The sequence below is a fragment of the Chanodichthys erythropterus genome, chromosome 24, assembly GCF_024489055.1.
Source record: "Chanodichthys erythropterus isolate Z2021 chromosome 24, ASM2448905v1, whole genome shotgun sequence".
NCBI lineage: Eukaryota > Metazoa > Chordata > Actinopteri > Cypriniformes > Xenocyprididae > Chanodichthys > Chanodichthys erythropterus.
Window position 1 is genome coordinate 29,657,079 of NC_090244.1, and position 12,026 is coordinate 29,669,104.

Here is a 12,026-nt window from a genome sequence, read left to right on the forward strand (position 1 = left end):
CGCCCATACCGCCGCCCTTTGAATCCCTGAGTCCTCCAAATAATTTTTTTTGGGGGGAAGGGTACCTGTGGGTGGGAAAGATGGGGGTGGGCTCAGAGACCTGCCGTGGTCATCCCTGGCTCCAGACCCGCCATGGCCATCCCTGGCTCCAGACCCGCCGTGGTTATCCCTGGCTCCAGACCCGCCATGGCCATCCTTGGCTCCAGACCCGCCGTGGCCATCCCTGGCTCCAGACCCGCCATGGCCGCCCACGGCTCCAGACCCGCCATGAGGGCCGAGGACCTAGTACCGCCCTGGAGACCTCCGCACCCGCCTGCACCCCCCGCACCTGCCTGTAGGTCTCCAGGGTGCCCACCCCCCCTCCCCGCAGTTTCATCTGAGGCATGTGGACACACCTTCCGGGTAGGGGGAGGTAATGTTACATTCACGCCTTCCCGGACTCCAGTTCCCAGAATCCTCCTGTTCTCCACACCTGTCTTCACTTCCCTCATCAGTGTTCCCACCATCTCCCCGGATTCCCTGCACCTGTTGTTCCTCGTCATCACTCCCTTCAAGTTGGACACTTTCCCTGCACTCCTGGTCTGTTATATTGTTTATCTAAGCGTGTATGTTGTTCATTTTCTCGATTATTGTAAATAAACCCTGTTTGCTTGTGGATCTCCGTACTCACCTCATCACTTCAGCATACACCTGTGACAACCACACTCTGATAATACTTTACAGGATGAAATTTATGAAGAACAATTTGTGCTGAAAGTGCCAGTTAGAAATGGGTACCTTTTTACATTATATTTGAGAGTGTAGCCTAGTAAAACCATTCTGGAAACAAGTTATAGATGTCTTAAGTTGATTGTATGGCTCCACAATATCTTTAACACCTCAACTGTGTTTACTAGATGACAAGTCTCTATTACCAAATGTTTCTAAGTGTGTACTTTCTGTTATAATGGTATGTATTACAGTGGCTAGCAGGATTATTTTGAGACACTGGAAGACATGAAAGCCCCAGAACTGAAAGATCAGGATAGTGCGATGATAGTAATTCCTTGCTCTATACTATAGAGTAAATGGTGTCAAAGAGGATGGGTTGTCTCCTTGGGAAGAGTTCTGGGCTGGATTTCCCAAAACCTTCTCAACTCTATGTTGTTCTTAAATTATACCTTAAGCTGTCCCTTGACGTTAATACATGTTTCCGGAAACATTCTTAGTTAAGTCTACCTTCTGTTAGTCATACTTTCGTAAGGTTGGTCTGGACCACTCTTTGTTTGTGCTCCACTTTGTTTGTCATGGCGGTCGTAACAGAGGTGCAGCCACTACAAAACAAACTGCCGCACTGGGTGAGAGAAGCTATTGCCCTTGTCTATGAGGTGCGTGGTCACACTTCCCCAAAAGGCATCAGGGCTCATTCCACTAGGGGGGTTGCCTCTTCTAGAGCTTTGGCGGGGAGCGCCCCCTTACAAAATGTTTGTGATGTGGCAGTGGTCAGGGTGAGGATGCAAAATACCTTTCACCATTCTTGGGGCAAAGTCTAAGCAGGATGGCACAATGGACAGAGCCTACAAGCCCCCAATTCTCTGCCAATGGTGAGCCATCGAGGGAAGATATTATCTCCAAGAGCCATATTCTATTCAGCCAACGTGGTGCTATCAGTAAGAGGCAAGTCCCTTGTTAGTGAACTTTGGCTAGAACTCCTGGGAGCATAAAAACAGGAGGAAACACATACAGGCGCATTCTGGGCCACATATGCGCATCACATCCAGACCCAGATTACCGGTATGCTCTGTCTGGACAGATATCTGGGGATACAAATTGCCCTGAGGGACAGGAACTTGTCCTGAGCCCAGAGCAGAATGCGTTGCACTAGCCTGTCTAGACATCACAAACACAGTCCACCCTGCCGATTTGTATTAGAGGCTACCGCAGTAATGTCCACCCGCACTAGGACATGGTAACCCCTTAGCTGGTGGAGGAAGTACTTCAGGGCCAGAAATACAGCCATCAATTCGAGGCAATTGATGTGCCAATCAAGATGATGACCTCACCATATCCCTTTGGACTGAACGGCCACCTAAAGACCGCTCCCCAGTCCGTACGGGAAACATCTGTTGTTGGCATCTTGCAACATCAAGGCATATAGAGTGGGACCCAAGGTGAAGAACCGGGGTCTGACTTTAGACTTTATTTTATCCCCAAAGGGAAATTTAAATGTTACAGCAGCATGAGCGAGACAATACAAGTAGCAACACTACCACAAATAAATAACAATAAAAGTATGACAATAATTAACACACAGCCACATAGAAAGCCACATAGAAAGGGAATGAAGCCACAGAGCATAACCCTTACCATAAACATGGATTTTTAAAAGTGTATGAAGCATTAGCGCATGACGAAGCACTCAGAGCATGCCCTTGCCCTTTTTTGCCATGGGGGAATTGCTTGGACAAAACCTCCTGGCTTTGAGCCACAACTGAAACAATCTCAAATTCAAGAGGCCCATAGGAATCACAGAGGACGCTGACACCATGAGACCTAACATTTCTTGATACTGCAGAACAGTGCAATCTTGGCCTAGCCTGACATTGTTCAGGGTGGTTAGAATGTTCTTGACTCAAGCAGGAGACAGTTATGCCCACATCGTGGTTGAATCCCATATGGCCCCTAAATATGTTGTTCTCTGGGTAGGACAGAGAACACTTTTCTTCTTGTTTAGTCTCAACCCTAGAGAAAATGATGGCGTGCACGAGACGAAACAGTTCACTTGTATATTTGAGAGCTTGCATCTTTTTCTGCGCATTACAATAATGCGCTCTGGACATTTGTAATTAAAATATGCCATAGAAACCTGCGGGTATGATTAAAATTATGTGCAATACCTGCAATCTCGAGCTGACATTCAGGCTCTGTAACTGAAACGTGTGAGTGACAGGAGGATGCTGTGTTACACAGCATGTTTGAGCTTCCTCAAGAACCAGTGAGGTTCATTCTCATGTTATGCAGCACGTTTGAGCTTCCTCAAAAACCAATGAGGTTCATTCTCGTGTTACGCAGCACGTTTGAGTTTCCACGAGAACCAATGAGGTTCATTCTCGTGTTACACAGCATGTTTGAGCTTCCTCGAGAACCAATGAGGTTCATTTTCGTGTTACGCAGCACGTTTGAGTTTCCACGAGAACTAATGAGGTTCATTCTCGTGTTACACAGCATGTTTGAGTTTCCACGAGAATTAATGAGGTTCATTCTCGTGTTACACAGCATGTTTGAGCTTCTCCAAGAACCAGTGAGGTTCATTCTCATGTTACACAGCATGTTTGAGCTTCCTCAAGAACCGATGAGGTTCATTCTCGTGTTACGCAGCACGTTTGAGTTTCCACGAGAACCAATGAGGTTCATTCTCGTGTTATGCAGCACGTTTGAGTTTCCACGAGAACTAATGAGGTTCATTCTCGTGTTACACAGCATGTTTGAGCTTCCTCAAGAACCAGTGAGGTTCATTCTCATGTTACACAGCATGTTTGAGCTTCCTCAAGAACCGATGAGGTTCATTCTCGTGTTACGCAGCACGTTTCAGTTTCCACGAGAACCAATGAGGTTCATTCTCGTGTTACACAGCATGTTTGAGCTTCCTCGAGAACCAATGAGGTTCATTTTCGTGTTACGCAGCACGTTTGAGTTTCCACGAGAACTAATGAGGTTCATTCTCGTGTTACACAGCATGTTTGAGTTTCCACGAGAACTAATGAGGTTCATTCTCGTGTTACACAGCATGTTTGAGCTTCCTCAAGAACCAGTGAGGTTCATTCTCGTGTTACACAGCATGTTTGAGCTTCCTCAAGAACCAATGAGGTTCATTCTCATGTTACACAGCACATTTGAGCTTCCTCAAAAACCAATGAGGTTCATTCTCGTCTTACCCAGCACGTTTGAGTTTCCACGAGAACCAATGAGGTTCATTCTTTTTTTACGCAGCACATTTGAGTTTCCGCAAGAACCAATGAGGTTCATTCTTGTGTTACACAGTACATTTAAGCTTCCTCAAGAACCAGTGAGGTTTACCATTGTGTTACACAGCACGTTTGAGCTCCCATGCATCAAGCAAGTGCGATTGAGCTTCTGTTTTTGTTTGTTGATTAAAGTTTATACATGAATAAAAGCATAAATTTCATTTTGTTATCATATAAAGCAATCGAGTCTCTTCAAAGAAAAATCTGACTAAACTGGACAGGCTGCTTCTCCTGTAACATGGTCTCCATAATGAATTATCTCTTGATCCTGGATCCTTTTTACATACACTTGGAGATGATTTGGATGACATGTTATTATATCTAAAGAATAAGGAACCATTGTTACATATATACTGATAGCAGCAGTATTAGTCCAGGACCACTGCCCGGTTGCATAAAGCACCTTAAGTGTAATTTTCCCTTAAAATCGCACTTATGTTTCCCTTAAACTTCAGGTTGTTTCAGAAAATAACTGTTAAGTGTTACTTAAGGGTTTCTTTAGGTGAAACGTCATAAACCCTAAGAATTTCCCTTAAGTATATATTTTTCACTCAAGTAATCATTTAAAAAACCGTAAGTGTTGCATAAAGCCAGTTCGTAAATACGGGAAGAAGGAGACAGGAACCGGCGAACGTTCAAAGTTTTAATACCAAAATAAACAAATACAAAACGAAAGTAATGCCGGCAGACCCTCGCAGACGTCTGCTGGCCACACAAACATAATTAAACATAAAATAAAGTCTAGGCCTGGTCCTCTCTCGTCCTTCACTGTCGTCGCTCCTCCTTTTATGCTTCCGGAGCTCCTCCGTGAGAGACTCAAGGCCGTTGTAGTGTGCACGCTGTTCTCATGTCAGCGCGCACGCACAGAGTTGAGAGAGAATGCTCGCGCAACGAGAGAGAGATGACTGCTCTACTGCTGACTGATGTTCCAGTGTAATAATGTTACTTTTCCACTTTGTAGTGTTTATCAGAGTGCTTTTCTTTTACCTGTTTATCCCCACTCTTTTACATATATGTGAAGAGTGTGCTTATTGTGCGAACCATCGATAAAGACTCGGACTACCAGTTCACTTGCCTCGGGTTTTCCTTCTCGCCTCCTGTTTTCTTGTTTTTCATTTGGGCAGACTTCAAACCCTCTGGTAGACATTGCAAATTGGCGCCCGAACAACTGGATCCATACCGGTCATCTTTCGTTTTCGACATGGATGTTCGAATTTGTTTTTCTGTTTGGAAGAGGATTTCGTTGCTGGAATTTTTTTCATAACAGGGAAATTGAATGTGCATGTTAATTATCTGCAAATTTTTAAAATAATTACTGATCTTCCTTCCCTGTGGGTGTGTAAAAACAACATTTTACTAAGTTCTGCTTTTGCTTCCATTATTTGTGGAAATTTACTGTTTTTCAAATTATTGTATGCACATTGATTAACCGTGACTGTGTTTTTGTACATAATGGCTACTCACCCTGACATTCAGTTTGACCTAACTGACTGGCCCTAGGTCACAGACTCTGTTCCACAACAGGTGGAATCACAGCATAATGTTGGAGACTTACAGACTCAAGTTCAGTTGTTACATGCAGAGGTGGCAGTGCTGCAGCAGTGCCTTCGTGACTCAATTAGCCTACAAAAAGACATGCTGGACCGCTTGGCGGATCAACAGAGTACCATACCACAACCAGCTCCGTTGGCCAGCTGGATGCCTTACAGCTTGGCGCAAGCTCCATCAAAGGCCTCAAGGTCAGTGCCAGTCAATGCAACATATAGTACTGCACCCATATTTGCTCAGCCTCTCACCGTGGATATGAATACCACAACAAAAGCGCTTACTTCCGTGCTTCACCAATCACGGCTCGAGCCACCCGTGTTCTCTGCAAATGGTTCCCTGAATCCTGAAGAATGGCTTCAGTCACTTAATGTATATAGAACCTCCTTGGATCTCATGGATGCACAAATTCTCCTTGAGCTCCCACGTTTCCGGTCAAAGGAGCCAAGAAAATGGTTTACTATCCTTAGCACATATGTGACCACTTGGGCTCAGTTCTGTGAGTTTTTTAGGACTGTCTTTCTGCCTTCAGATAATCAAGAACGTATCCTGAGGGGCATTTTGGACCGCGTGCAAATGCCTGATAAACCACTGCCAACTTTTGTCGCTCACATGTTGGGTGAGTTTCGTAAGCTAAAGACCCCTCCGCCCCAACAAGAGCAAATAGATTTGATACGGAAGTATGTGCTGGAGAAATACAGAGTCGCTCTTTATGTCACACCCATACCGTCAGTCATGGACCTCCTTTTGCTGGCTCACGAGGTTCATGCAGTCCTTGGTCTAAGTGTTGGCTGTCAGCCTTAGACACAGGCTAACAGTATGCCCTCGAGGGATGTTCACCGTTTTAAATGCTCCTTGCCTGGATTCACTACTCGTACATGCCCAAACTGTGGTCCAGGAATAAAGCCATGTTCGCCTCCGACAGAGCCCCCAAGAGCGACCGGTGATTCTGTCAATAGACCGCCGGACATAGAATGGATGGATGGCTCTAACCAGGCCACTGGGGAAGGAAAAGTGGCCTCAGACTTTGCCCAGAAGGGAAACTTCAGGGGAGAGAGGACGTTCAAACGGGGCAATCCTCCCTCCAGAAGATAAATGTGCCTCGCTTACCTGATGCTTCCATGAGTGATCAACCTACACTGTGTCATGTCTTATTGGAACACTCCATTCAGAGTAAAGGTTAATCTTTATGGGCGAGTTTTTGATGCCACTCTTGGCACTGGTGCTTCTCTTTTTGCGGTGCAATCAGTGGTTATTTAGACTATTCCTGGGGGGGGGGGGGGGGGCATAAGAATAAAGCCATGGTCCGCACCTCCTATTCATCTTGCGGATGGAACACCCTGTTGCCCACTGGGTGTCATTTGGTTGTCTTTGGGTTTTATGGGCCAGTGTTTCTATCATTGATTTGCTGTTGTCCATAATCTATCTTCTCTTCTTATCTTGGGAATGGACTTTATGTTGAGGTCTTCAGTCACGGTCCATGTTCCATCCGGGTCAGTGGTGCTCAGTGATGAGCCGATGCCCCTTGAGGAGTTGGAGGGCACTGACTTAACTATGCCTGTACCTGATTTGTAGTGCCTGGAGGTCGGTTCTTCTGCCCTGTCTGAAAAGGTTAAAGAAGCATCCCTAAATAACGAACAAAATAAAACAAATTGACTGAATTGCTCAAGACCTTCAGTGGTTTGTTTGACGGACATTTGGGATGCACCTCGCTAGTGGAGCATGATATTGTCACGGGTGATGCAAAACCAGTTCATCTTGCCCCTTACTGCACTTCTCCTGCTAAAAATTAACTAATTGAATCTCAAATAAAGGAGATGTTGAAGGAAGGAATAATTGAACCTGCTTCTGGTCCTTGGGCTGCCCCAGTCGTAATCAGGAGAGTCAAGGTTCTGTGTTGATTATCATGCAGTCAAGCTCACAGTCAAAGACTCATATCCACTCCCGAGGATTGATGAATCTCTCGACTTCCTGGCTAGAGGGACTTTCATTTCCACCATTGACTTGGCCAGAGGCTACTGGCAGGTGGCGGTGGTGGAGAACTCAAGGCCAAAGACTGCTTTCATTTCCCACTGTGGGTTATATCAATTTTGTGTCTTACCTTTTGGATTGTGCACTGCACCCGCCACATTCCAGAGGATTATGAACACAGTCCTTGCTGGTCTCATCAGTAAGATAGTCTCATGCTGTCTACTTAGACGATATAGTGGTGGCGTCACCTACTTTTGACCAGCACCTCTCTGACTTAAAAGGGATCCTGTCAAATGAGGACAAAGTAAAGGCAGTGACGGATTTCAAAACCCCGACTAACACAAAACAAGTCAGACAGTTTCTGGGAATGACCAGCTATTATAGACGTTTTATCCATGATTATACAGATGCGTGTGACAGTGGACTTAGTTCCGCACTCATGCAAAGGGACAACAATGGCAGAGATGTTGTGGTGGCCTACGCGAGTCATTCCCTACACAAGTCTGAAAGACCATATTCCACTCCAGAATAAGAGTGCTTGGTTGTCATCTGGGCCCTTGAACACTCCAGGCCGTATATTGACGGTCTTAATGGACAATCATTTCTGACCACAGCAGTTTAAGATGGCTGATGTCTCGCCCAAAACTGTCTGACCGGCTGGCTAGGTGGTCTCTCAGATTGCAGGACTTTGACATTGTCCATAAGCCAGGGACAAGTAATAAAGTGCACGATGCTCTTTCACGTAACCCTGTTCCTTTCTGCGGTGCACCCTTGGGAATCCTCACTGATTATGCCATAATTGGGGGCTTTGACCTGCATACTTTACCGCCTGTAATGTTTTCAGATCAGGAGCACCTTAGGTAGCTGCAGCTCAATGACCCAGTTACGGGGAAACTTCTGCAGATGTTAGAGGGAAAGGACAAGAGTAACGCTGAGGAGTTGTCTCAGTACGTGATCCAGGATGGACAAAGTGTAGATGACAAAGTGTCTTGTAATCTTCACCCCATAAAGGGCCTTAAACTGCACACACACAGTCAGTATGTGTAACAGTATAATGGATCCGTGCGTCAGGTCTTTAAGTGACAGCAGCCTAATATACTAACTGCTGCCAAATTATGAAATAGTATTAAAATATATATATATACAGCAGTTTTCCCCATGGTATTGATTAAAAACTTTGGAAAACCACTAGCCACAGTCGCTGGTGATGCATTTTTCTGCAAAATTATCTGGAGACCAAAGCACCACGTAGCTACAATGTTCTCCATGGGATAAACTAGCAAAGTATTTTGAAAGAATGTTAGCCCACAACGTTTCTGGAATGTTAGCAAAGATTCTAAACTATAGAACTTTACCACAACATCCTCAAAATGTTGTCATAAAGTAATGTTATGCTGACCAAAAGACGACAAACTGACGACGTCGCCACAACATATTGTGTTTACTGGGACATTTGTTTTTAAGCCTAAATCTTTATTTAATATTGATACTTGAGTCTTAAGTTTTAAATTAAAGACTGAATGTACACTGAATGCTGAATGTTCTGGCATTTTATTTATTTATTTATTTTTGATCTAGGGGTTGTGTGACATTGTTGAATGGAGGCTTGTTAAGGGTGAGTTTTAAAGCTTGATTTAGGCCTCTCGGTCCTCGGTTCCGAGGATATTGGCTACACCCAGCATGCTGTTAACCTTGGCTCACACTGACTCAACAGTAGAAAAATGGCTAACTGTGTAACTTTTGGCCAATTGGTGGTGTGAGCTAAAAGAACTGGCCTGGTCTCAATGTCAGACACTGAGTTTTGTTCCAATATGCAAAGGTACATTCTCACTTCATGCTTGGCATCTTTGCAGTTGAATTTGCAGTCTAGTTTCTCCTTTCAAAAGTAATATTATTACTTTATTTATTACTTTGTGGCAGCAGTAATTAGATACACTACTAGTTATATTACTTTTCCATAACAAATCACAGAATTGATAATTGCATCATTTCACCACAACATTTTGACTTCATATTTGTGCCCCTTTGTGAATGTTAGGGTATATTTAAATCATTAATTACTATTAATTTTTGAATGAATTATGCAATATAGTGAGCATATTAGTGGATTCCACCAATGTCTCCCTGTGTTATCACTTTTTTGTGACTTCTGTTATGACTCAGAGGAAGATCATTTGTTGTTCATATTGGGTTCATAATCCACCCTTTCTCTTCTAATGACAAAGTTCCACTACACCCTCACATTCTGTTTCAAACATACTAACCCAGAGAAATGTTTCTACACATGAAACATAAAGCTAATAAACACACGATTATGACAGCATAATGTGATTTCAGCTATTGTTTTATAAGAATAAAGGATTTTTACATAAGAAATGTTAAGCAGGTGTAGTGATTAGTTTATTCTAAAATGCCCACGAACAACTTATTTCTTCTTTATCATATGACCAAAAACCACATTAGACCACAAGCAGAAGTTATTTCAAAATCTCGATGGTGGTTTATATTGAGTTTTGAGTAAAAGCTTGATGCTAACTGTAGCTATAATTGTCAGAGTAAAGTAATGTCACAACTTAACCTGATGACCTGTTCTTTAAATTGTTTTTTTGATTAACAGTTGTCAGGTTGGTGAATGGACCCAACCTCTGTTCTGGAAGAGTGGAGGTTCTCCACAATGGAATATGGGGAACAGTGTGTGATGATTCCTGGGATTCTACAAAAGCGGCAGTGGTGTGTAGAGAACTGGGCTGTGGGAGTGTTATAGAGGCAAAGGGTTCTGCTTATTTTGGACAAGGTTCTGGAAAAATATGGTTGGATGATTTCCAGTGCCATGGGAATGAATCTTCACTGAAAGACTGTTCATCAAGTGGATGGGGAACACATGACTGTGTGCACAAAGAAGATGCTGGAGTCATCTGCCAAGGTGAGTCAAACACAGTCATACAACTGATGTATAGCTGTGATGTTATACAATATATTTTCTCTTTAATAATGCAACAGTGTTTCATGTTCTAAATAATGTGATCTGCTTGAAAAAAACAAAAAAACAAAACAAAAACGAAACAAAACAACATATCATTATAGTTTACTTTTTTTTTTTTTTTTTTTTTTTACATTTCCAATTCCACAATAATGTATCCCAATTGTGTACCATTTATTCCACAGTTACTTTGTCAAGCTCACTAATGGCATGTATGCAGTACTGTTAAGTAGATTTGTGAGGTCATAGCACCCCTGGTGGTGTGTTCTTTTATAACTTTGCAACTTCCGCCCAGTTGGTGCTATGGGCTAAATGATTTGGCTTGGTCTCAGTTAGAGCTTAGATCGGGCCCAACAAATCAAGCCCGACCCTACCCGAGCCCGAGCACGTTGTGTCCGAGCCCGGCCCGGCCCGATACGTTCACTGTAATTATGAGCCCGAGATTTTTAATATGTGGGCCGTTATAACCAGGGGCGGCGCCAGATTTTTATTTTTTATTTTTTAACGCAGGTGCTGCTGTGCTAGATCATTTAGGCTACAGGGTGAACCTACGCAGTTATATATATATATATATATATATTATATAAATACTATTAATAAATGATCAAAAATTGGCCACTCAATATTAAATATTCAATTATTTTAATTATCATAGCCTAATTAAAGTTTTAATTTTATTAAATTGAACAAGCACAACATTCAGCTTTCAATCAAATATTCTTAAAGATTTATTATAATTAATAATGTTACTTCAACATATTGTTATATTTCAACATAATATGTGTGTGAGCAACAAGCAAGATGTGCATTTGTAAATTCGGTGACAGCGTGTTACGAGTTTCAAATGGTGTAAGTGTGACCGCAGCGTGCCGGCGCCTCCATGTCATTATTATATTGTCTGCTATATTGCTTTTTATGTATTAAATCCAGGCAATTGGTTGATGAAAAATGTATTAAAATTAAGATACAATTTATACTAAACGAAATTCACTTTAAAGAAAATCTTTCTTCAAAACAATACTTAAACTTAAAACTAAATGTGCTTATTTAATGGCTAAAACACGTAGGCTACTACAGACTCTCTTTTTGTACAAATTGCAGCACATTCATTTAATTCTGAATTTTGCACATGTAAGTTGAAATGCATTTGTTTGTGCATAGTAAAACATATCTGTAACATTTATCAAGTTCATAATTGTGCGTGCATTTATTAATTATTATCTTAATGAATAAAACAACAAGGAAGAAGCATGTAATCTGCATTGTTTGTTTATTCAGAAATAATTGAATGGACCCTAAATGGATCTGAAATTCCGAATGAAGAAACGTAAAAAAAATAAATAAATAAATAAACGATGAACACAGAAAATGATGGCCTAAGACTAAAGGCCTACAACTTTAATATAATTAAACAATGTTTTAGAACATATAATATTTTTTAAACAAAATAAATATTTGTAAAGCCTATTATAAAACGTAGGCCTATAGTGCAAAAACGCTGCTCCATTCTGGTAGCCTCCTGCCTG

At 42.3% G+C, this 12,026-nt stretch overlaps 1 protein-coding gene across 2 annotated transcripts in view; it reads left to right on the top strand.

Moving 5' to 3' along the window:
• LOC137015097 (uncharacterized) overlaps positions 1-12,026 on the top strand; it is a 100,338-nt gene that overhangs the window by 67,036 nt on the left and 21,276 nt on the right. For both annotated transcript variants that reach the window (XM_067379789.1, XM_067379790.1), the window contains exon 6: positions 10,138-10,443. In XM_067379789.1, coding sequence (XP_067235890.1) covers positions 10,138-10,443 — 306 coding nt within the window. The remainder of the gene's footprint in view (positions 1-10,137; positions 10,444-12,026) is intronic.